The sequence below is a fragment of the Lutra lutra genome, chromosome 5 (assembly GCF_902655055.1).
Source record: "Lutra lutra chromosome 5, mLutLut1.2, whole genome shotgun sequence".
NCBI lineage: Eukaryota > Metazoa > Chordata > Mammalia > Carnivora > Mustelidae > Lutra > Lutra lutra.
The window spans coordinates 100447846-100475256 of NC_062282.1; the positions used below are offsets into that span (position 1 = coordinate 100447846).

Consider the following 27411-nt stretch of genomic DNA (forward strand, 5'->3'; position numbering starts at 1 on the left):
ATTATTCCTTCAATATTTCTGTTTAAATGAGAAGTCATACAGCCTATTTTGTTGAATATCCTTTTATCATACAAAAATAATTTCATCTTTGGGGTGCCTGGCTGGCTTAGTCAGTGAACATGTGACACTTGATCTCAGGGTTGTGAGTTTGAGCCCCATACTGGGTATAAAGATTACTTGAAAATAGAATCTTAAAAAAATAATAATTTCACCTTCTTCTTAATGGTGTCTGATAGTACAAACTGCCATCAGTAGATCTGTCTTAATGATAATTTTAGTGGGAGTTGAAGTGCAAAGGGAATGAATGAACACTAAGGACCTACCATTGTAGCATTTTGCATTCTCATTTAATCTTCCCTTCAGCCCATTTCACAGAAAACTAAACTGTCGCTTAGAAAGTCAAGCTACTTTTCTCAAAAAGACAGTGGGAAGGACTGAGGTTTGAACTCCTGTATATAGGACTCTGGAACCCATGCTTCCTTTACTCTGTCTTCTAGCTTACCAACAATAAATAGCATAGAACAGTATTCAGTTTAGGAACTAAAATTGCAAAAATTGATTTCCTTTTGTAAATTGTTTCTCCTGTCTCTGCTTCCTACAGTAGGATATGTGCCTCTGTTAAGTGTGAGAAAGATTTTAATGAACAAAGGAAAGATTGGATAAAAGCTAATGATGATCAGCCTACTAACCACTTAACTATTTATTACCTTTCTATTTTATTGGCTAAGGTACTCTGCCCCTTTTCCAATTCAGCTCTTGCCAGTGAGCATAGTGCTATGTTCCTTTTCCTGTTTACACTTGAAAATGTGAAATAGTGAATCAACTCACTGCACCATAACAATCAAGGATATAGACATGAATGTGAAATTCTTAGGGCCCTGTCACTTTAGAACTTTAGGAGCAATCTAACCACAATGACACAGTACACTTTTAGTTACCAAAATGATGTGTAATGGTGGTCCTAATTTTTCTAAAAATTTTCAACTTAGAGTCTGTCAATATACAGTATCTCACTTTATAAACACATAGATTCTAAAATACTGGGGCACCTGAGTGGCTGGGTGGGTTAAAGCCTCTACCTTCAGCTCAGGTCATGATCCCAGGGTCCTGAGATCGAGCCCTACATTGGGCTCTCTGCTCAGCAGGGAGCTTGCTTCTCCTCCTCCTCTCTCTGCCTGCCTCTCTGCCTCAGAATGTGATCTCTGTCAAATAAATAAATAAAAGTCTTTAAAAAAAAATAAAATACTGGCTCATGCCTTGTATTGACTGACTTTATAATTTCAGATGTGTTACACAGAAAAATGTTTTAACTATTTGCATCATAGCCCTTTTTTATCAACTCCTTAAATATAGTAAGTGTAGCTATAATCAGTAACTTGCCTGGTGCTGATATGTTTTAAATCATTCAGTACCAGGATTTTACCAAGAGCTATCGTAGTCTTACTAGAGTACATACAGATTTGTCTCTGTCTTGCATACATGTTCACACATAATCAAACAGTGTAGAGAAATGTTATTTTAAAACAAGCTACTCTTCTTTATACTTAAATATCTTTTGAACCATGAATTAAAGGAACAGTTCAGAGTAGAACAAGAATTGGAAGAATTTGGAACAAGAATTTGGAACAAGAATAGGAAGGCTTCCATTCCAAACCCAAGTCTTTTTTTGGTGGGGGAGAAATAATAGTAAAACTTTCTTATCCACCTACTTATTTAAAAAAAAATTTTTAGCTTTATTGAGATATAATTGACATATGACATTGTGGAACTTTAAGATGTACAACATAATGATTTGATATATGTATATATAATGAAATGATTACCATAGTAAGGTTAGTTAACATGTCCATCATCTCACATGGTTATAGTTTTTTAAATTACTATATTATTTTTTTGGTAAGAACCTTTAAGACTTATTTTCTTAGCAACTTTAAAATATATATATTTCAAATGTAAATATATATATGTACACATATATATATAACAATATTGTTAACTGTAGTCACCATGCTATATTACATCCTAGAACTTAATCAGCTTATAATTGGAAGTTTGTATCCTTTGACTGTCTTAAGTCATTTCCCCTCTCCACTTTTACCCTGGCAAGACCAGTCTGCTCTCTGTTTCTGTGAGATTGGGGTTCTTTTTATTTCTCAAATAGGTGATCCACAGTTTTTGTCTTTCTCTCTGATTTATTTCACTTAGCATAATGCCCTAAAGTTTATCCAAATTGTCACAAATGGCAGGATTTCCTTCTTTTTTTATAGTGAATAATATTCCATTATATATATATATATATATATATATATATATATATATTTATATATATATACACACATACACAGTTGACTTTGAGTAACATGGAGGTTAGTGGTGCTGACCACTGTGCAGTCACAAATACACATGTAATTTTGACTTTCCCCAAACTTAATTACCCATTGCCTACTGTTCACTCGAAGCCTTACCAAAAACATAAAAAGTTGATTAAAACATATTTTGTATATATTCTAAATACTTTATTCTTAAAGTGAGCTAGAGAAAGTGTTACTAAGAAAATACATTTATAGTATTTATATATAAAAAAAAAATTTGCACCTAAGTGAACCCATATAGTTCATATCCAAAGTGGTGTTCAAGGGTCGACTGTATATCACATTTTCTTTATCCATATATCTGTTGATGGATACATTTATTTCCATGTCTTGGCTATTCTAAGTAATGCTGCAGTCAACATGAGGGCTTAGTTATCTTTTCAACATAGTGATTTTAAGTAGAATGCTGGATCATATGGTAGTTCTATTTTTAAATTTTTAGGAACCTCCATCCTATTTTTCCATAGTGGCTGCACATTCCCATCAATATGAGTTCCATTTTCTCCACATTCTTGCCAGAATTTGTTATCTCTGTTCTTTTTGATAATAGCTGTTCTAACAGGTTTGAGGTATTGTGCTATTTTGGTTTGTGTTTGCTTTAATGGTGTTGGGCATCTTTTCATGTACCTTTTCGCCATTTGAATATCTTCTTTGGAAAAAATGTATATTCAGGTCTTTGCCCAGCTTTTTTTTTTTTTTTAATCAAATCGTTTGAATTCTTTGCTATTAAGATGTATGAATTTCTTACATATTTTGGATATTAACTCCTTAGCAGATAACGGTTTGCAAAACTTTCTCCCATTCTGAAGGGTACCTTTTCGTTTTGATGATGGTCTCCTTTGCTATGCAGAAGCTGTTTGGTTTGATGAAGTCAAAAGTTTATTTTTGCTTTTGGTGCTTGTGCTTATGGTGTCATACCCATGAAATCATTGCCAAGACCAGCTTGTGTTTTCTTCAATTTTTTTAATTCAGTGTCTTCAAGTTTTCAGTGTACAGAACTTTCCCATCCTTATTTTATTCTTTTTATTGTTGTTGTAAATGGAATTACTTTATTTTTCAGATAATTTATTGTTAGCGAATAGAAATGCAACTGGTTTTTGTATGTTGATTTTGTATTCTGTAACTTTCCTGAATTCATTTATTAGTTTTTGATAGAGTCTTGAAGATTTTCTATGTATAAAATCATGTCTTGTGTGAATAGAGACAATTTTACTTCTTCCACTCTGATTTGGGTGTATTTTATTTTATTTTATTTTATTGCCTGATTGCTTTGGCTAGGACTTCCAGTACTATGTTGGATAGAAGTTGTAAGAATGGGCTTCCTTATTTTGTTTGTGATTTTAGAGGAGAAGGTTTCAGCCATTCACTGTTGCATGTCATTTTACATGTAGTTTTGTCATAGATGTAGTTTTGTCATAGATGATCTTGTTTATGTTGAGATATGTTCCTTATACACCAAATTTGTTGAGAGTTACCATGAATGGAAATTGAATATTGTCAAATGCTTTTCTGCATTTCTTGTGATCATATTCTGTCTTTTATTTTATTAATGTGATATATCACATTGATTGATTTGTGTCTGTTGAATTGTCCTAGCATCACAGGGATTAATCCACTTGATCGTGGTATATGATTTTTTAATATGCTGTTGAATTCATTGTGCTAGTAATTGTTGAGAATGTTTACATCTATATTCATTAGAGATAATGACCTATGGTTTCTTCTAGTGTCCTTATGGGACTTCACTACCAGAGAATTGCTGGCTTTGTAAAATGAGTTTGGAAGTGTTCCCTTCTCTTCAGTTTTTTGTAAGAGTTTAAGAAGAATTGATGTTAATTTTTCTTTAAGTATTTGGTAGAATTCACTAGTGAAGCCATCCGGTCCTAAGCTTTTCTTTATTGGGATTTAACTTTATTCATTTTCCTTACTTATTTTAAGTCTCTTCAGGTTTTTTTCCTTCATGATTCAATTTTGGTAGTTATATGTTTCTAGGAATTTATCCATTTCTTCTAGCTTGTCCAATTTGTTGGTATATAGTTGTTCATAGTAATCTTTTGTGATCCTTTGTATTTCTGTAGTATTAGTTATAATAGCTCCTTTTTAAAAATAATTTTATTTTGTTTTTCCCTTTTTTCATTAGTCTAGTTAAGGGTTTGTCCATTTTATCTTTCCAAATAATCAACTCATAGTTTCGTTGATCTTTTCTATTATTTCCTTAATCTCTATTCCATTTATCTCTGCTCTAATCTTTATTATTTCCTTCCTTTTTCTAACTTTGGCCTTACTTTGTTTTTCTTTTTCTACTTCCTTGAAGTATAAAGTTATGTTGTTTGATGTATTTTCTTGATATATGTATGTGCTTATGACTATAAACTTCCCTCTTAGAACTGCTTTTGCTGGGCTGCATGGGTGGCTCAGTCGGTTAAGCATCTGCCTTTGGCTCAGGTCAGGATCCCAGGGTTGGGGGTCGACTCCTGCATCAGGCTTCTTACTTAGTGAGGAGGCTGCTTCTCCCTCTGCCTGCTGCTCGCCCTGCTTGTGCTCATGCTCTCTCTCTCTCTCTCACAAATAAATAAATAAATAAAATCTTTAAAAAAAAACAAAACTGTGTTTGCTGCATTCTATAACTTTTGAAATGTTGGATTTCCCTTTTCATTTGTGTTAAGATATTTTTTTATTTCTCTTTTGCTTTATTCTTTAATCCATTGGTTGTTCAGGAGTGTGTTGTTTAATTTCCATGTACTTGTGAATTTTCCATCTTTCTATTCCTAATTTTTAGTTTCACCATTGTGATCAGAAAAGATACTTGATATAATTGCTATCTTGAATTTGTTGAGACATATTTCATTTCATTGTCTAACATAAGATCTGTCATAGAAAGTTTTCTGTGTGCGCTTGAGAAGAATATGTATTCTGCCTCTTTTGGATGGAACGTTTGTTAGGTCCATTTGTTTTATAGTGTTGTTCAGATCTACTGCTTCCTTACTGATTTTCTGTCTGGATGATCTATCCATTGTTGAGAGTGGGATGTTATAGTCCCCAGCTATTATTGCATTGCTGTTTATTTCTCTTTCTAGTTCTGTTTGTATTTACATTATTTATAAGTGCTTTGATGTTGAGTGCATAAATATACAGTAATTATATAACTTCTTAATAGATTGACCTTTTTATATTAATGTAATGAGCTTCTTTGTTTAGACCATTTTTAGTTAAAGTCTATTTTGTCCAATATAAGTATTGCTAGCCTGCTTTGTTTTGGTTACCATTTACTTGAAATATCTTTTGCCGTCTCTTCAACCTCAGTCTGTGTATGTCCTTAAAACTGAAGTAAATCTCTCATAGGCAACATATTGTTGGATCTTGTTTTTTAATCTAGTCTCCCATTGTCTTTTGATTAGCAAATATAATCTACTTACATTTAAAGTAATTATTGATAGGTAAAGACATATTGTTGCCATTTTGATAATTGGTTTTTGACTGGTTTGTAGATTGTTTCTTTCTTCCCATCTTGCTATCTTCCTTTGTGATTTGATGACTTTTTATATTGTATGCTTTAATTCCTTTTTCATAATCTATCAGATTTTTCCTCTATGGTTACCACAAATCTCACATACAGTGTCTTATAACAAAGTTTTTAAACTAAGCTGTCCTTCAGAATAGAAGGAGAGATAAAAAGCTTATAGGACAAACAGAAGCTAAAAGAATTTGGGATCACTAAACCAGCCCTGCAAGAAGTATTAAAAGGGATCTTTTAAGTGAAGGGAGATCCCAAAAGTAACATGGACCAGAAAGGAACAGAGACAATATGCAGAAACAGTGACTTTACAGATAATACAATGGCCCTAAATTCATGTCTTTCAGTAGTTACTCTGAATGTAAATGGGCTAAATGCCCTAATCAAAAGATAAAGGGTATCAGATTTGCTTAAAAAAAAAAAAAAAAAAAAAAAAAAAAAAGCAAGGCCCATGCATATGCTGTCTGGAAGAGACTCATTTAGACCAGAGACACCTCCAGATTGAAAGTGAGGGGATAGAAAACCATTTATCATGCTAATAGACATCAAAAGAAAGCTGGGTGGCAATCCTTATATCAGACAAAATAGATTTTAAACCAAAGACTGTAATAAGAGATGAGGAAGGACACTATATCATAATTAAAGGGTGTTTCCAACAAGCAGATCTAAAAATTGTAATTATTTATGCCTCTAACATGGGAAAAGCCAATTAACAAAATTAAAGAAACACAATGATAATACAATAATAATAGGGGAGTTTAACACCACCCCCTGCAATGTACAGATCATCTAAGCAGAAGATCAACAAGGAAATAGGGGCTTTGAATGATACACTGGACCAGATGGACTTCACAGGTACATTCAGAACATTCCATCCTAAAGCAACAGAATACACATTCTTCTCAGGTGCACATCGAACGTTCTCCAGACCACATGACAGACTGGGTCACAAATCAGGTCTCAACCAGTACCAAAAGATTAGGATCATTCCCTGCATAGTTTCAGACCACTGCTTTGAAACTGAAACTCAGTCACAGGAGGAAATCAAGAAGGAAATTAGGAAATACAAAGAAGCAAAAGAGCTCCTACTAAAGAATGAATGGGTCAACCAGGAAATTAAAGAAGAATTTTAAAAATTCATGGACATAAATGAAAATGAAAACACTGTTGTTCAAAATCTTTGGAATGCAGCAAAGGTGGTCCTGAGAGGGAAATACATAGCAATACAAGCCTTTCTCAAGAAATGAAAAAGGTCTCAAATACACACCCTAACCTTACACCTAAAAGAGCTGGAGAAAGAACAGCAAAGAAAGCCTAAACCCAGCAGGAGAAGAGAAATAATAATTAGAGCAGTAATCAATGAAATAGAAACCCAAAGAACACAACAGATCAATGAAACTAGGATCTGGTTCTTTGAAAGAATAGGATTGATAAACCCCTGACTAGACTTACCAAAAAGAAAAGAGAAAGGTCCCAAATAAATAAAATGAATGAAGAGGAGAGGTCACAGCCAACACCAAAGAAATAAAAACAATTATAAGAACATATTATGAGCAAGTATATGCCAACAAATTAGGCAATCTGGAAGAAATGGATGCATTGCTAGATACGTATGTAAGGATAAGCTACCAAAAGTGACCCAGGAAGAAATAGAAAACATGAACAGACCCATAACCAGCAAGGAAATTGAAGCAGTAATCAAAAATCTCCCAGCAAACAAGAGCCCAGGAATTCCTAGGGGAATTCTACCAAACATTTAAAGAAGAATTAATACCTGTTCTTCTGAAGCTGTTTAAAAAAAAAAAAGAAATGGAAGGAAAACTTCCAAATTCTTTCTATGAGGCCAGCATTACTTTGTTCCAAAAATGAGACAAAGACCCCAACAAAAAAGAGAATTACAGACCAATATCCCTGATGAACATGGATGCAAAAATTCTCACCAAGATACTAGCCAATAGGATCCAACAGATCATTAAAAGGATTATTCATCACAGCCAAGTGGGATTTATCCCTGAGCTGCAAGGAAGGCTCAACATCCACAAATCAATCAATGTGATACACTACATTAATAAAATAAAGGACAAGAACCATATGATTCTCTTGATAGATTCAGAAAAAGCATTTGGCAATGTATAGCATCCTTTCTTGATTAAAATTTACTCTTCACAATGTAAGGATAGAATATATGTCAATACCATAAAAGCCATCTACGAAAAGCCCACAGCGAATATCATTTTCAGTGGGGAAAAACTGAAAGCTTTTCCCCTAAGATCAGGAACACGGCAGGGATGTCCACTCTCACCACTGTTGTTCAACATCGTACTAGAAGTCCAAGCCTCACCAATCAAACAACAACAATAACAACAAAAATAAAAGACATCTGAATTGGCAAAGAGGTCAAATTCTCAGTCTTTGCAGATGACATGATACTCTATGTGGAAAACCCAAAAAACTCCACCATAAAATTGCTAGAACTCATACAGGAATTCAGCAAAGTGGCAGGAATATAAAATCAATGCACAGAAATCGGTTGTATTTCTATCCACTAACAATGAGACAGAAGAAAGAGAAATTAAAGAGTCGATCCCATTTACAGTTGCACCCAAAGCCATAAGATACCTAGAAATCTTAGCCTAACCAAAGAGACAAAGGATCTGTACTCAGAAAACTATAAAACACTCATGAAAGAAATTGAGGAAGATACAGAGAAATGGAAAAATGTTCCATGTTTATGGATTGGAAGAACAAATGTTAAAATGTTTATGCTACCTAGAGCAATCTAAATATTCAATACAATCCCTATCAAAATACCATCAACATTTTTCACAGCACAGGAACAAACAATCCTAAAATTTGTATGGAACCAGAAAAAGCCTGAATAGCCAAAAGAGTGTTGAAAAAGAAAAAAGCTGGTGGCATCACAATTCTGGACTTAAAGCTGTATTACAAAGCTGTAATCATCAAGACAGTATGGTACTGGCACAAAAAACAGACATATAGATCAGTGGAACAGAATAGAAAACCCAGAAGTGGACCCTTAACTCTATGGTCAACTAATCTTCAACAAAGCAGGAAAGAATATCCAATGGAAAAAAGACAACCTCTTCAACAAATGGTGTTGGGAAAATTGGACAGCCACATGCAGAGGGATGAAACTGGACAGTTTTCTTACACCATATACAGAAAAGTAGACTTAAAATGGATGAAAGACCAAAATGTGAGGTGGGAATCCATCAAAATCTTAGAGGAAAATACAGGCAGCAACCTCTTTTGACCTCAAGCACAGTAACTTCTTGCTAGACAGGTCTCCAAAGGCAATGAAACAAAGGCAAAAATGAACTATTGGGACTTCATCAAGCTTTTGCACAGCAAAAAAACAGTCAACAAAACCAAAAGATGATCAACAGGATGGGAGAAGATATTTGCAAATGAAATATCAGATAAAGGGCTAGTATCCAACATCTGTAAAGAACTTATCAAACTCAACACTCAAAGAACAAATAATCCAAATAATCCAATCAAGAAATGGGCAGAAGACATGAACAGACATTCTTCCAAAGAAGACCTACAAATGGCCAACAGACACATGAAAAAATGCTCAACATCACTTGGCATCAGGGAAATAAAATCAAAACCACAAGATACCACCTCACACTGGTCAGAATGCCTAAAATAACTAGTTAGGAGAAGACATGTTGCGAGGATTCAGAGAAAGAGGAACCCTCTTACACTTTTGGTGGGAATGCAAGCTGGTACGGCCACTCTGGAAAACAGTGTGGAGGTTCCTCAAAAGGTTGAAAATAGAGCTACTATATGACCCAGCAATTGCACTACTGGGAGTTTACCCCAAAGATAACAGGCGTAGTGATCTGAAGGAGCACCTGCACCCCAATGTTTATGGCAGCAGTGTTCACAATAGCCAAACTATGGAAAGAGCCCAGATGTCCATAGACAGATGAATGGATAAAAAAGATATGATGTGATGTGGTGTGTGTGTGTGTGTATAGATAAGTGTACATATATGTGCATATATACACACACAATGGAACACACACACACAATGGAATACTACTCAGCCATCAAAAAAAGAAATTTGCCATTTGCAATGACATGAATGGAACTAGAGGATCTTATACTAAGCAGAATAAGTCAATCAGAAAGATAATTATCATATGAACTCATTCATATGTAGAATTTTAAAAAATAGGATCATCAGGGGCGCCTGGGTGGCTCAGTGGGTTAAGCCGCTGCCTTCGGCTCAGGTCATGATCCCAGGTCCTGGATTTGAGCCCCACATCGGGCTTTCTGCTCAGCAGGGAGCCTGCTTCCTCCTCTCTCTCTGCCTGCCTCTCTGTTTACTTGTGATTTCTCTCTGTCAAATAAATAAATAAAATCTTTAAAAAAAATAGGATCATCAGGGAAGAGAGGAAAAAATAAAACGATGAAATTAGGGAGACAAACCATAAGAGACTCTAAATCATAGGAAATGAGCTGAACTGTAGGGAAAGAGGGGGTAAGGTGGATGGGGTAACTGGGTGATGGAATTAAGGAGAGCATGTGATACAGTGAGCACCAGGTATTATATAAGACTGATGAATCACTGACCTTCATCTCTAAAATTAATTATAAAAATAAATTTCCATTTTGAAAGAAATAAAAAAATCTTCACAAGGACATCAGACCAAAATATGCAAATCAACCATATAGTTTTTTAAGGTCAATATTAATAAACAACTCCCACGGGCACATTTTGCATATCCTTACTATACCAATTGATTGCCAACTATTTTCAACTAAAAAGTTAACCCAAATTTTATGTATAGACATGATTTAGTATGGAAAACCATAGTTTCCTGATCTGTATAGACAAAATTTAAGAACACATTTTTGTGTAATGAACACATTTTGCTAATGTCATTTTAAACCAATGGAATTTTTGTGCTTGGGCAGTGAAGTAAAGATGATAGTTATTTATTAAAGATATTTTGATATAGTGCCTTTATAATAAACTAGTCCATAAATTTAAAAAATAATAATAATAAAAATGAATAGTTTAAACTCTCTGGAGCGCTTGACTGGCTCATTTCAAAGAGTATGTAACCCAATCTCACAATTATGAGTTCAAGCCTCATATTGAGTATAGAGACAGCTTAAATAAATAAAACTTAAAAAAAAAAAGAATAGTGTAAACTCTGGAAAGAAAAGTTTAAACTCTGAAAAGCAAGGTGCAGTTACCATACCTGATCTGAAGAAAGTGAATACTAACTAGTAGAGCTATTGAATTTTTGGTTATGTTTGGAAGAGAGAGGAAGAGAGAAGTTTACTCAAGAAGTCTACCCAAGAGTTCAGTTAATGGTTAGTCAGGTGTTCATGAAAGTGGCAGAATGAGAAAAATACAATGGCATGGTTCAGTAGACAGGCCCTAAAGTCAGGTACAACTGGGCTTAGGTCCCACCTTTGTTCATTATGACCTCTGTGACCTTGGATGCATTCGTTAACTTGACTTAAGCCTGTACCTTTTCTGGAAAATGGAAATGATAATAGTCCCTATTCATGGAATTCAGTGAGGTCATGCATTTAAAGCACTTAGTATAATAACTGGCACATAAGAAGTGCTCCATAAATGATAACAGGGTTGCTGTTATTACTAGGCACAGTTGAAACTTTAAAATCACACAGATTTGGTTTTGAATGCCCAATCTGCCACAAACTGGCCAGGCAAGTACTTAACCTCGCTCAACCTCAGTTAATATAAAATGGAGTTAATATCTACCTCATACTGCTGTTGTGAATATTAAATGAGCTGAAGTATCTAGGAAATACCTGGTTGTAGATTGTATTGGATTTTGAGATCAAGTTTTCCTTCTTATCACCTGTTCACTTTGATACTAGACTCCCTTTTTTTTTTTTTAATGTTTGTAAAGTATTTGAGTCATATGTCTAGTCATCTTTAAAGGTCTTCCTGAAAGAGCGCTCTAAGAATGTATTTATTTAAATTTCCCTTAGTACCTGTTTTCCATTTTCTTTTTTGTTGTTAATCTTTTTTGCTTTTAGATGACAATAAATTGTAGTGCCTAAGGATTATAATTTTAGCCTTTTAGCATAATCCTTCCAAGTGGTGAGCTAGATCATTCACTCCAATCAATCAGGGATGATTTAAAACCTATTATGTGCCTCAAGCCTTGTAACATCAGAGAAGCTGTATGCTATGGTCCCTCCCCTTTACTCTGTTCCAGCACCTTTCAAACAGCTTGGGCTATACAGTTGGGTTTTGCTTTTCTCCTTTTCGTTCTTGAGCCTTGATCGCTGATTACTTTATAGAATCTCTTAAAGAACTTTGTAGTTTCACTGATAGCTATAATTTAACAAGCCAGTAGACATTTTGATTCTTTGACATTAAAACACCTCATTTTTTAAGTTATTAATAATTTGCTACCTTTAGACTTTGCCTTTTTTTCTTTCATATCTGATCTTTGATTTCTCATAAAAGTTTTATTAGGTATCTTTATTTTCCTTGTAGCCCTTTGGATATCTCTGTTTTTTGTTTTTTTTTTTTTTCTTCCTTGTTCATCATAGCATCTTTTTGTACAAAGCCAGTGTAAGAGACATTGACTTTGGAAGTCTACAGCTCTGATTCACATTCAGCAAATGACTTAAGTTGTATTTTGTTGTATCTGTTTATCAAATGAAGATAATACTTACCCACCCAGTTACAACAAAACGTTGTAAAGATTAGATTTAGAATATCTTGAATTCGTGTGTTCAGCACTATTGAAATATTCCATTTTATTATATGTTTCCGATATATATACTGCTTTATTTATTTATTTTACAATAGTGAAATATGATTTTTACTTTTCTCTTTTACCTCATGACCAAGGTATCAAGTATATGTTATTCCTTTAGCATACAAATGGTTTTATTTATGATTAACCAGTTTACAGAAATTGATGTTTCTGTTAGAAAGGCAGTATATCAGAGGCTTACAGACTGGACTCTGGAGCCAGATTAGATGGGTTTGAATCAGGGCTTTGTTTATTATGTAAGTAACCTTACTCAATAAAGCAAGTAATTTAACTTCTTGCTGCCTCAATTTACTTTTCTGCAAAATACAGGTAATTTTAATACATCATAGAGTTCTAAGGATTAAATTAGCATATATGAGTGCTTAGGACACTGGTTCTCAGAAACATTAGCTGTTGGTATTTTTTAAGCTATTGGTATTACTGACAAAATAATATATGTGTTTATCCTTTTAATATATAAGTACCAGATATTTTGGTAGTATTCTGGCTCTGTGTGAAAGATGACAGCCTTTCCCCTAACAAACTGGAACTCTATTTTATTTTATTTTAAAGTGTATTTACTTAAGTAATCTCTGCAACCAACATGGGGCTCAAACTCTGAGAGATTGGAACTCCATTTTATCTATCTGTCTGTAGAAAGTGAGATAGCTAAAGTGGGGAAGGGAAAAGGCAGAGGGAAAGAGAATCTTAATTAAGCAGGCTCCCCGCGCTCAGTACAGAGCGCAAGGTGGGACTCGATCTCATGACCCTGAGATCATGGCCTGAACCTAAATCAAGATTTGGGCTGTTTAACCCACTGAGCACCCAGGCTCCTGGAACTCCATTTTAAATTCAGAATGGACAGTTAGATCTGCAGCTCCTGCCCTCCACTGATTTCCCACTTTGATGGGTTTTATGTAGAAATCATTTTTTGTTAGGAAAATATTATGCTTATTGTGAAAGTTAACGTAATACTGAACAGCAGGAAGTTAACCTCTCCTTTCTCATTTCTACTTCTTAGGAAGAGTAATTCTCTTCCATATTTTTATTTGATCGTGTCTTTTATTAGTTTATAACCCCTTTCATAAGCTTTCTGTTAGCCTTAGTATGTATGCTAACCCTTAACATGGCTGTGAGGTCCTCTTAGCCCCTGCCCGCCTCTCACTTCCATTTTTGGTAATTCCTGTTAGAGTCTCAGGCAAAAAGTCATTTCTTCAAAAAGTCATTCTTTTCTGACTTCCTAAAGGGGTAAGTTTAATGTCCCTTATACTTGTTCTGCCATAGTCGTTCTCCTACCATAGTGCTGCTCTCTGGGGTGGGGGTCGAGGAGGGTCTTAGAATTGATGAAGTGCTCTTGGCATTTAGTTGGTGGGGCTGAGGGATTCTAGATGTTCACCATTAAGAATTATCTTAAGCCCCGAATGATTTTTGACCATCCCACTAGATGGTCACATAGATGAAAACAATGTCAGCCTAAAGCCTAACATAATTTTACATATGCATAAGGAATTTTTTGCAGGATTTTAATTAAATGCTGAGTTTTCCAGGAATAAAACTACTGTACTATTGAAGGAAGACTATGTCTTGTTTTCTTTGGAGTTGTTCACTATTTTGGGAAATTATGTCAATGACAGCAGTATTTATCACATTCTTGTAATTCACCATATAGGTGGAAACATCTGACTCCTCAGTAAATATTTTTTTGAATGTAACTGAAATTAGAAGGAAAAAAAAAGCTCTGAACCAAAGAGAGGGTAAAGCATTTTTCTCTTCCTGGCCAAATATATTTGTGTTCCTCTCTCTTACTCTTGCACCTGATTCATATCATTCACAGACCACACATCTGTCTCTCTCATTAAACCAGAGTTTAGTGGGGGTAATAACAGTATTTTACATACCTTTGAATCTTTGTTGCTCATTGAGCACATGGTAGTTGCTCAGCTTAATACTCAGTTGAATTAACTGCAACAGCAATAGTATTTATTCAGCAAATATTTATTGAATGAGACTCTGCTAGGCAAAGAGGGCAAAAAGATACTGTCCCCCTCAAAGAACACATGATCTATTGCCAAGACAGACCTGGAAATAATTATAATATGATAGTTTCCAAAATGGCAATAGCTATAAACTTTAGATCTGTAATGAAAAAAACATGTAAGTCTTAATGGGGAGGTCCTGGAATAATACCATGAAAGAAAAATAGTATCCAGTATCAATCATAGTGCCAAGGAAGACTCTCAGTAAATATTAGAAATTGAATAGATGAGCATAGTTCATCTGAAGAGTGCCAAGGAGTTTGCCAAATTGTCAAATGTAAAGAGAACATTCCAGACAGGAAATCGTATTCAGAGGCTCAGAGGTATTGGAGACTCAGTTGGTATTGGTGGAGCATAAAGTTTGAGGTTAAGTCATAAGAGAGAAAGCTGTTCCTAGAGGTGATGGACCAGATCATGAATGGCCTCCTCCGTGAAAAAGAAGTTAGATTTTTATCTTGCAGGCAGTGGAAAACCAATGATGTGACAAGTAAAACTCCTGTATTTCAGGGGCACCTGGGTGACTCAGTCAGGTAAGCCTCCGCCTTGGGCTCTGGTCATGATATCAGGCGCCCTGATGAGCAGGGAGTCTGCTTTTCCCTATCCCTCTGCTCCTCCCCCTGCTCGTTCTCTCTTTCTCTCTCTGTCAAATAAATAAATCTTTTAAAAAACCACTATATTTCAAATCATACCATATGCCAGGCAGGTACGTATAATCCTACTACAGAGTTGATACAGTCTTATTTTATAGTTGAGAAACTGAAGCTCAGTGAGATTAATTAACTTGCCCAGGTTTTCACAGCTACTAAGTGGAAGAACTAGGATTTAAACTTAGGTTGGTTGAGTCCAGACCTCCCATCTGCTTTTTAAACTGTATTTTACAGCCCCTCCAGCAGGGAAGAAACTAGATTTATTTTTACTTTTTTCAACCAGTGTCTTTACCTTGCATGATTTTCAACTCTGGCAAAATTCAAAATTTTTGGGCGCCTGGGTGGCTCAGTGGGTTGGGCCGCTGCCTTCGGCTCAGGTCATGATCTCAGGGTCCTGGGATCGAGTCCCGCATCGGGCTCTCTGCTCAGCAGGGAGCCTGCTTCTCTCTCTCTCTCTCTGCCTGCCTCTCTGTCTACTTGTGATCTCTCTCTGTCAAATAAATAAATAAAATCTTTAAAAAAAAAATTCAAAATTTTTATGTACTTTTAAGTTCTTAACAGTTTGGGAGTCTTTCATTTGCTGAAGGCCCCAAATGATATCTTATGGTAACTTAGCAGACTACTTTCTATTTTGGTGTTATCTTCTATCTAGCTAGTTCAAATAACTGCCTTGACTAATGAAGAGCCTTTGGTTGCTGGGGGGTGTTCACTATGGAATGCCATGGCCCAATCAGCATGATTTGCATACTCTAAAAGAGAAAAATTTGAAGCACTACTTCCCTTTTTTGAAATACATAGATCATAGTCTTCACCATATATAAAGAATTATAATTACTTTAAGAACATCCAGTGTTAATCTTGATATTCTATTTATTATGGATGTACTTTACTATTTAAATAATGAGTTCTGCCTCAGAATCTGGTGTCCTTGGTTAGCTTTAAGTGCTTCTGATGTTATCTAGATTTGTGAACCCTCTGGCCACCCTAGCAGAAGATTCTTCCTGATTTTAATGGCTATTAAATGTGGTAAGTTCTGGAAATAGGGATTGTGATTGCACAACAATGAGAATGCACTTAATGCCCTTAAACTGTACACTTAAAATGGTTAAAATGCTAAATTTTAGGGGCACCTGGGTGGCTCAGTGGGTTAAAGCCTCTGCCTTGGGCTCAGGTCATGATCCCAGGGTCCTGGGATCGAGCCCCGCATTGGGCTCTCTACTCAGCGGGGAACCTGCTTCCTCCTCTCTCTCTGCCTGCCTCTCCGCCTGCTTGTGATCTCTGTCTGTTAAACGAATAAATAAAAAAATCTTGGGTCACCTGGGTGGCTCAGTGGGTTAAAGCCTCTGCCTTCAGCTCAGGTCATGATCTCAGGGTCCTGGGATCCAGCCCTGCATCTGGTTCTCTGCTCAGCGGGGAGCCTGCTTCCCGTCCCCCCTCTGCCTACTTGGATCTCTGTCAAATAAATAAAATCTTAAAAAAAAATGTTTTAAAAAATGCTAAATTTTATATCATGTATATTTTACCACAATAAGAAAAATATAGCATAGAAGTTCAAAATGACTTCAGATCTCTCTCTTATCAAGCAGTTAACCACATATTTTTGAGAATCTTTTGTTCCCAATAACTTGAGGTAGGTGTAAGGGAATGGTTTATCTTCGTTCTACCTATCCCATCATCAAATTAAATGTTCTTAATACAAACTTAGGGAAAAAAAAGGACTTTACTTACTTTGGTGCAGGTATAAAGACAGAAGCATGATAATGATATTATGAGGCACTCATCCTCCAGATGGATGCCTTTTGGACTGGCTGCTATTGGCCCCAGCTTCCCTTTATTCAGAAGGGTGGCTAAGGAGTTAAGTAGGCTATCCAAATGTCACCTACACTGGTGTGAGGTGCATGGTTGCAGCTCCAGCTCTCTAAAGTTCAGATTTTTAGGTTCCCTCCTCTTAACCTCCCCCTGTCCCCATACCCCAGTATCAGGAGAAATTAAATTTTCACCCATTAGATTCACAAAAATTAAAAGAATGTGCTGGTGAAGATATGAGAGACATTCATATTGTTGGTGAGTGTGAATTGCATAATTGTTTTTAGAAAATAATGTGGTAATAACTGTTAGAAATTTTTAAGTTCACATACTTTTGGTTTAATAATCCCACTGAGTTGCCACTATTGTGTACAGACATTAGTACAAGATTATTTTGTGTGTGTGTTGTTTATTGTGGTTGAAAAAGAAAAAAAAAGTACAAGCATCCTGGAAGCCAGTTAAGTGGTTGAACAAATGTTCTACCATTCTAAAGACCCATATTTAGCTATTAAAAAATGAGCTAAATCTATATGTTGGCTGGGAATGAATGGTATATTATGTGTTTAAAAGTTGTAGCATTAATAATTTGTAGTATGATCTTAAAACAACAAAACCAGAACTATATGTATGTTAGAGAATAGAGAAAAGTGTAATAGGATTCATATCAAACTTAAAATGGATTCTGTCATGGACATAAGCTTAGAGGTAGGATTGATTAACTTTATGTGTACAACCATGTTGTTTGATTTGTTACAATCTTTGTAATTTTTAAGATTTTTTTTTTTTTAATTTGACAGAGATCACAGGTAGGCAGCGAGGCAGGCAGAGAGAGAGGAGAAAGCGGGCTCCCCGCCGAGCAGAGAGCCCGATGTGGGGCTCGATCCCAGGACACTGGGATCATGACCTGAGCTGAAGGCAGAGGCTTTAACCCACTGAGCCACCCAGGCGCCCACAATCTTTGTAATTTTTAAAATATTTTTTTAAGATTTTATTTATTGACAGAGAGAGAGAGGGAGGGGGAAGCAGGCTCCCTGCGGAGCAGAGATCCTGATGTGGGGCTTACTTGATACCAGGACCCTGGGATCATGACCTGAGCTGAAGGCAGAGGCTTAATCCACTGAGCCACCCAGGTGCCCCCAATTTTTGTAATTTTTAACAAGTTTCTGAAGTAAGAGGGAAGGAGAGATCTATAATGATAGAAATTAATAATAGGGATTACTTTGGATGACTGAGAAATGGGTACAGTGGAAACCTTGGTACTGGTAATGATCTATATTTTGATGTGGGCTTTGGTTACACAGGCATCTTCAGTTTGTAATAATCCATATAGTTGTATGCCTATGATTTGTATAGATTGTATATATATCAAAGTGTATTAAAATTATGTCACAGCAATACAAGGGAATATGATCATGTTTTTAAAAAGCACTTTGAGTAACTATAATGATATATGAAGGTGTGCAAAAAACAGGACAACCCCATTATTATGAAATATAAGGTACATATAAGTACACAGAATGAAGACTGGAATAAACTACAATATTAACAGATATCATGTCTAGATTATTTTTGGTTTTGGGTTTTCATTTTGGGTAGTTGAAGGAGTCTGTAGGAGGTGGTGAGCAAAGCTGCACTACAGGATATTAACCAGAAAATAAGGGTGAAGGAGAGAGGAAAGGTTTAAAAAAAAAAGGGGGGGGGGGGAAGAAAATGCTAACTAGAGACATGAGGTAAAGTCAGGTAACTTTAACCCCTGCTAGGAAGGGACTCCTACTAGGAAGGGACTAATTTCATCTGTCAAACCATCATGTGGTAATAAAGCCATATGAAATATTCTTTCATCATACTGTTTGATTTTTACAAATAATTCATACTTGATTCTCAAGTTCTGTTTTTGATTAAGCATGTTTTAATGAAACTGTCATTAATATAGTTTCAACTGATTGTAGCAAATGCAACTCTTAGTAGCTTAAGAAATCTATACTTCGGGGGCGCCTGGGTGGCTCAGTGGGTTTAAGCCACTGCCTTCCGCTCAGGTCATGATCTCAGGGTCCTGGGATCGAGCCCCACATTGGGCTCCCTGCTCAGCAGGAGCCTGCTTCCCTTCCTCTCTCTCTGCCTGCCTCTCTGCCTACTTGTGATCTCTGTCAAATAAATAAATAAAAATCTTAAAAAAAAAAAAAGAAATCTATACTTCGCCCAGTCTTCACTAATAAACTATGGTAATTTGCTCAGATATTTTTGAGCCATAGGTTGATATCGGGGCTAATACCTCCCCAGGTTGGCTTGAGAATGAAATGAGAAAATGTAAGAACACTTCAATGGAATTAAACACGATCCACTTATAAGATTACATTATTTTTGTTTTTCCTTCGCCCCAAAGTCCTTAGTTGTGAAATGTGGTTATTTCAGATGGAATTTATTTCACTTGAGATCAGAAGTTTATGAAGAATGCAGTTTTTTCAGTCACGTTCTGCAAATGTCAATGCAACATTTAGTGTATATCGAAGTGTGGATTGTGGTTACATTCTTAACTTTTTAGACCAAATATTAGTGCTATGTATGTCAAATTGAAATGTAAACTTATTTTTCTAAGTATTGTTGAGTTGTCGGGAATTATCAGGCTCTTTTCCCTATTCTTCATTTTTCACCACGTTAACTTAAAATGACTAATACCCAAAATCAGATCTCTTCAGGTGTTTTGCAGGGGTTTGGATAAGAACTCAACTTCTGATGAGTCGTTAAATCAGTAATAATCTGGACAGAACTCCATTTGGGTTGGGTTGGAGAAAACTGCGTGGCACTAGGACCCAGGGGGCTCCCGTGAGCGGATCTAGGGGCCAGATTGCAAATTCGCGGTGACTCAGTCTGGTCGGCTCCTTGCGCTCGGCGGCCGCGGCGGCAGCAGCAGCAGACGTTGGCGGCCGAGCTGCTAGGATCAGTTCCCCCCGGGTTTCTCCGTACGAGACTTCTTTCGGGGCACCCCAAGCAGGTCCGAGGCGTCTGGGGAGCAAAGGGGTCGTTCTGGAGGGGAAAGGGGGGTTGCTCGGCGCGGGAAGCCCTCGGGCCTGTGCACGGGGAGTAACATTTGCTCCGTCTCTTCCTGTGTCTGGCTTTATTTGCAGCAAACCAAGATGGAGTATGAGTGGAAACCTGACGAGCAAGGGCTTCAGCAAATCCTGCAGCTGCTGAAGGAGTCCCAGTCCCCAGACACCACCATCCAGAGAACCGTGCAACAAGTATCCTTTCCGAGGCCTTGCCGCCGCCCGCGCAGCTCGCCCCGCGCGGGGCCCGCTCCCGGCGGCCGGGTAGCTCCCGCCGCCCCTCCCCCTCCTCCCGCTCCCCGGATCCCTCCGCCCTCCGCCCGCCGGCGGGGAGAGGCCCGCCCGCCGCTGCAGCTCCTGCCCGGCGCCTCGCGCACGCGGCCCTCGAGCCCGGGTCCGGGGTACCGCCGCTCCCGTCGGCTTCCGGCTCGCGGGAGGCGGGGGCTCTCGGCCGCCGCCCGCGATCGCGACATGTGCGCCCGCCGGCCCGCCACGTCCCCGCCCGCCCACTGCTGACCTGCCCACGGGGTGGAGAGAGGCGCGGGCGGGCGCCCCGGGTGCGGCGCGGACCCCCGGCCCCACACAATGCGCCCCGCGCCGAGGGGCGGCGGTCCGAGCGGGAGTCTGGGTGGAGGGCTCTCTGTGCGAGACGGGACTCGCCGGCCGAGCGTCGAGCCAGAAATGGGGTGGAGCTGGCGCGGGGTTTAAACTGCCGCCGCATTGGTTTGGGGTTTCTTCGAGACCCCTGCTCTCAAAGTGTTGGAGGACCTACAAGTGGGGGGGGTCTCAGGTCTTACCCCGGGGCTGCTCTTGCTCACACCTGTTGCAAGTTTCCTGGCTCCTGAGGGAAATAGTCTTTTTGGCTCAAAGGCTGACTGCTCGGTTACTCCGTGTTTACCGAGTTTGCTGGGGTTGCAGTCATAATTGCTACGGTTTTAGAGCCCAGAAAGGTTAAAAGAAGCAGCAAAACCTGTGCTGTGTGTGCTTGCTGTCTGTGGTGCCCTGAACGGTGGACAAATAAAAGCTCTTTTTGGATACGATAAAGGAGACAGATTGACTCAGTCAACAAATAAGCTTTTTATCCCTGTTACTTTGAGGCTAAAGAATTCTTTAAAAAAAAAACTTAAAAGTCTGCTGTTGTTGCAGAAACAATTTGATTTTTATTGGTAGTGAACAGAACTATAAAATTTGGTAAGTAAGCTCTTTAGTGCAGTTCGGGCTTATTTGAATATAATACGCTGTTATGGTGAAATTATGTACAGTTCCGACAGAAACTCTGGTAAGTAAGTTGAAGTCGAAGTACTGCATTGCTACTCTAAGTTAAAACTTTAAATAGGCGAGGAAGTACATAACTTCTTATTTAATAATACACTGCTCATTTAAAACCAGAGAGGATAATGTGCTAGTGCTGAGGTTAAGAGTAGTAGCTTTGGAGTGTGTTGGACCTTGTATCTGAAACCTTGCTGTAGCCCAGTCTTAATTTCTGTTGTCATGGCTGTAGGAATGACAAGATATTTAATGAATTACAGGTAATTGTATGACACAGTTATTTCTTAAGTTAGCCAAGCCCGTAACCACCTTGTAATTTCTTCTATAGCACTGTATATCATTATTTTCTATTTTGGTACATATTTATTAAATACCTTTTATATGCCCGGTACTGTGGTTGGGCTGACAATCAATTTTACAGTTTATTCTGTGCCTGGAGCATGATATGCCTGCTGCATAAAGAACAAATAAAATTTCAGTACGTGAACCGTATTTAAAAGTACACATTGCTTTGTATTTTCAGAGTGCGTAATGATGAATGACTTTGTTCTTTTGTGTGTCCTTAGGAAAGCATTTATTTTATTGTTGTTTCTGTATAGGCTTGAGCACCTTTTGCAAGACTATTAGTAATATGGATAGATGGCCCAAGTTGTAAGAAAGTAAATCTTACCAGGAAGTATTTTTGAAAAGTTAGCACATCAGCTTGTTAATATTGACCATTCACTAAAGAAAGAAACCACTGGGTTTTTCTTTGTCAAGGAAAGTAGACTTTGGAAATTTTCTAGAGAATGTCTTTTGCTAGTTAATTCTGACCACTAACTATTGAGGGTATTTTAGTATGAAATAAATAGCTAATACAGTGTACCTAGAGTTTGTACCATAGGATTAATTTAAAAAAATCTAGATCTCAGTGAAAACATTTGAATATTTGTCTAATAAAACACAATTAGGAGTGTTATTAAGAAGGGTATTAGAGGTTAAAGGGGAGTGAAGAAAGATATAATAGAACATAACGTTACTGTTGACTGCCAACAGAATGAAATACCTGCAAATTTAAGTCACCAGAAATGGTAAGTCTTGGGGAGGGGGAACAATTTTAGAACTGTTGCAGTTCAGTAATTTTATACTGACTTTATGTAATAAGACTTGATATGTAGACTTGTGTATGAGTGGCATTTTATAGTCAGTTTTTTAACTCTGGAAAAACGAGTCTACTAAAAGCACTTTTTATAAGGTTAATTTCTCTCAATGATTTTATTTCTTTGGAATGCTTTTCATTTTTGTCATTATTTTTGTATCTAAATACCCTTCTAATTAAGGTATTTAAAGTTCAAATAAATCCAGAATTCTGTTTTGAAAGTTTTTTTGCTATGTTGAACATGAAGGTGGAAGTTGGCTTATGTTGTAATGAATATAATTGATATAAAATAGTAAGTTTAATATTTCAGTCATAAAGCACCTAAGAAATCTCATGGTGAGGTTGATGCTTTTAATAAGATAACTTTATTCTTACTGAGAAAAAAATGCTGGATTAAAAATACCATGAAAGGGATTCTTGATTTTAGATTGAAAACGCTTAGTTTTTTCCCTAGATTACATTGAGAAGTTTCCTTAACTACTGTTTGTTCTAGAAACTGGAACAACTCAATCAATATCCAGATTTTAACAACTACCTGATTTTTGTTCTTACAAAATTAAAATCTGAAGGTAAGTAAGGATTGTATTGATAAAACTACTTGGAAAGGTCTTCAAGACCTATTAAAATAGGCTGAGAGTTATTTAATTTAAAGGTTTTGCATTTTGTAGTAACCACTACTTTACATATGTGGAATGAGCCGAGACTTGAGTCTAAGTATTTAGATGCTTAATAAGCATTAGGTTGTTAATTGGGTGTTTTATAATAAATTCCCTCATATTTTGTGACTGAAAAGAGTGTTTCAAAGTCTGCTTTGGTGTTTTGCTTGAATTCTTATTCATGGGTGTCTTAAAGGTTGATTTAATACACAGATTGAATGTAGGATTTACTAATTAAGTTTATGTGGGTACAGAACAAAAAAAAAATTGAAAGTTCATATAACCAAAATTTAAATTAACTTAGTCGTGTCACCCAGAGAGAATTACTATTACTCTTGATTAATGAATTCTGCAGTCTTCTATGGCTATATACATTTTTAAATTTAACTATAATAGGGATCATTCTCTTCATAAACTTTTGTGTTGTTTTTTTTTAACTTCTAAGTACACTGAACAGTGTAATGAAATTTTTTCGTTAACTGTTCTTCTGCAATAGTCTTAAATTATTTTTATGCCACTTCAAAGCCTGAAAATTAGTTTTACTTATTTATTTTTAAACTAGTTTTATTTTTTATTTTTTTATTTTTTATTTTTTTTAAAGATTTTATTTATTTATTTGACAGAGAGAGATCACAAGTAGACAGAGAAGCAGGCAGAGAGAGAGGGAAGCAGGCTCCCCGCTGAGCAGAGAGTCCGATGCGGGACTCTATCCCAGGACCCTGAGATCATGACCCGAGCCAAATGCAGCGGCTTAACCCACTGAGCCACCCAGGCGCCCCTAGTTTTATTTTTTAAATGGTGTGGTCATTTGATTGTTTCTAATACAGGTCATGTGTCCCAGTAGATTTTATTCATTTCACAAATATTGTTGAGCACCACTTCATTTCCAGGCTCAGGGGCAATAAAAGTAAGCAAAATAAGAATCTCTGCCCTCATGGAACTTACACTGTAGTGAGAGGTGTTCTTCATAGAGTTATTTGATTATTGAAGATTCCCTTCTTGAAACATTGTCATATGCACAAAAGGCACTCAAATACTATGGAGTAATTGGCCTCTAAATGTAAACATCATACGCTGTTCAGTGATTAGTGTTTCAGAAGCCACAGAGCAATTAGTTAAAAAGAAAAAAAACCAAGGGCACTTGGGAGTTGGGAAGCAAGTCTTAGTGACACTGCTTCACCTGTCTTGCTTTTCTCAGCTATATAATGTCTGTGTTAGACTACCAAACCGTTTGTAAGGGTTCATCTCCAAAGCTCTAGGGGGTTAACGGCCTTAATGTGTAGTAAACTCTCACTAATTTTTTTTTTTTTTAAAGATTTATTAGTTTATTTTACAGAGAGCCACTGGCATGAGTGGGAGGAGGGGCAAAGGGAGAGGGCTGGGGAGGGTCCTTAGGCATACTTCCTTCCTGCTGACCACCCAGGCTTAATTCCAGGACCTGGAGATGATGACCTGAACCTAAATCAAGGGTTGGCCACTCAACTGAGTGAGCCACCGAGGCACCCCTCATTGATCTTTCTTTTATTAAGATTTTGATAATTTATAGAGTACAGTGATTTGTTTTTAATTAATTTTAAATATTCTGGTTAACTTGAGCGATTTTAATTTGTGATTGAGGGATGTAGTGGAAACTAAAACTTTTCCTAAATCTAGGTTTTAAGAAACTAGAAATTCCTTCAGCATATATTTAAATTCAGCAATTAATACTCTGTTTTTTAAATATACTTAATACTTTTTTCTTAATATAGAAATTTTATTTTTCCTACATAATAATAATCAAATTAGTGTTACTCTTTTTTTTTAAGAACTTTAGTATTTAGTAAATGAATTTTTGTAAAACTGTTCTACTTGAAAATTTTTAAACTTATTTTCACCAAGCCATCTACTCTGTCATGTTGTGTGTGCACCCTAAATTCCAAATATTAGAGATTGTTAGAATATTATACTCTTTCTTGAAGTTTTGGGGATATAAGAGTAAGTATTTTTAAAAGGAACCACAGAATTCAAAAAGCAAGAGAGGATGGGTGACTACCTTCATTTCATTAGTCACCATTTCTCAAAGGACATAGGAGCTTACCATCTGTGTAACATAATATTCTTGGGTCTTGTTTGGAACACAGGTTTACTCTGTCTGGTTTTTTATTTTAAACAAAACTGGCATTGGGATCATCATATTATTGAAGGAACATAAATAACATCTTTAAATGGAAATGCTTACTTAGTAATCTGTCCACCATCCTCTTGTGAATTTGTTTACACTGAAGTATGGAGTAAAATTTTAGGTCTGGAAGAGACTTCAGAGATAAGCTTATCTAATAGCAAATTGAGGTCCAACAAAGTAAAGCCTTAACTTTTTTTTTTTTTTTTTTTTTTTTTCAGTAAATGGTTGATTGGTGGCTCTTTGGATTTAGGACAGGACATGTTTTAGCTTAAGTAAATATTTTAATGTAAAAATGCTTTTTAAGGGACGCCTGGGTGGCTCAGTTGGTTAAGCAGCTGCCTTCGGCTCAGGTCATGATCCCAGCGTCCTGGGATCGAGTCCCGCATCGGGCTCCTTGCTTGGCAGGGAGCCTGCTTCTCCCTCTGCCTCTGCCTGCCACTCTGTCTGCCTGTGCTCACTCTCGCTTCTCTCTCTATGACAAATAAATAAATAAAATCTTTAAAAAAAAAAATGCTTTTTAATTTTAAACCATTTCTGCTTTGTATTGTGACTTACTAAAATGCTTCATCTTACAGCATTTATTGTAAAAAACAGTAATGATTTCTTATAAACAAATACATGCCATTTAAGATAAAATTATATGACTGAATTACTAAGGGCTAATTTAGACAAAAGGATTATTGCTTGAAGAAGTTAAAAATCTGGCTGTTCGTTTATTTTATGGCAGTTTTAAACTTGCAAGAGAATTTAGAACTGTTTCTGTTTTGTTTTTATGTTATTCATTGGAATGGGTTGTAATTGAAACCAGAAAGAAGTTTTTAAATGGTGACATAAAAGGTTTCAGAGTATATTGCTGTGATGACCTGAATGGGGTTTATGTGCAGAGAAACTTTGCTATTCTTTTTGCCCGTCGGTATACATCACCCTGGAATATTTCAGTGCCAGTCAGACTATGGGAGCATACTGCAAACTAGAACAAACTCAGAGTATTCAGTTTTTTAAATAGCGTTTGTAAAACAGTAGTGCTGTAATAGCATATTCTGTTCCCCACACCAGCTCTTCATGTCTTCCAGTCTTTTAAGGAGGGTGATATTGCAGCATGCATTGAAGTCTAGGCTTGAGCCAGGCTCCTGAGATTCATATTTTGGCTTCCCCACTTAATAGCCTTCTGTGACTTTGGCAAAGCCCTCAGTTTCTTCATTTATGCAGTGGGGATAATAACTCCTGTCTCATGAGGTTGTGAGGATTAAAAGCACACTATTTGAAATGCACTTAGCAGTGTTAGTGCCTAATAAGCTTCAAAAGATATTAACTATTACTAATACTGGTGGTGATGCCAATTGGTAAAGCATCAGTTACATTCTACTGGTATTAAATTTCTTCTTAAAAATTTGTTGACACCCATCTATGGACTAAACTTTCTTATGTAAATTCTATTTTTAACTTCTGAAAATTTTAAAACTGTTTTACCCTTTTTTTCTTTTTAGCTCAGAGTCAAGTGAAAAACATGATATAAATGAACATCATTTATTTGTATGTGGAGGTGATCCCATGTATTCTTTGTCCACTTAATTTTTTAATAGGATATTTGTAGTCACTAATACTTTCAGATCTGTAATTTGATGTTTGTATCAGGTCCAATAAAGCTTGAGTACAGTGGCCATATATAAACTAAATTAACTCAAACTGAGTCAGTGGTTCTCAACCAGGTGCAGATTGCCCCCCTCCCCACCCCCCATTGCAATCCATTCAACTTCTCCAACAATCCAGACATTATCTGGAAACATTTTTGTTGTTAGTACCTTGGGAAGGTGATACTGGCATCTCTGGCCAGTAATACTGCTAAACATCATAGGAGGCACAGGACAACACCCAGCAAAGAATTATCTGACCCAAGATGTCAATAATGCCAAGGTCGAGAAACTCTGAACTACAAATCATGGAGCTAATCTTCCGATAGTCATTTATGATACTTTGCTTTCC

General features: G+C 36.7%; 1 protein-coding gene across 2 annotated transcripts in view; it reads left to right on the plus strand.

Annotated features, from left to right (window-relative positions):
* The window catches only part of TNPO1 (transportin 1), an 87436-nt gene that overhangs the window by 18358 nt on the left and 41667 nt on the right, over positions 1-27411 (plus strand). The window contains exons 1-3 of one of the 2 annotated variants that reach the window (XM_047729136.1): positions 20011-20152; positions 20286-20399; positions 23105-23180. In XM_047729136.1, the coding sequence (XP_047585092.1) occupies positions 20295-20399; positions 23105-23180 (181 nt within the window). In that variant the 5' untranslated portion in view covers positions 20011-20152; positions 20286-20294. Of the gene's footprint in view, positions 1-20010; positions 20153-20285; positions 20400-23104; positions 23181-27411 lie in introns of those variants that run through there. The other variant, XM_047729135.1, reaches the window with a different exon arrangement.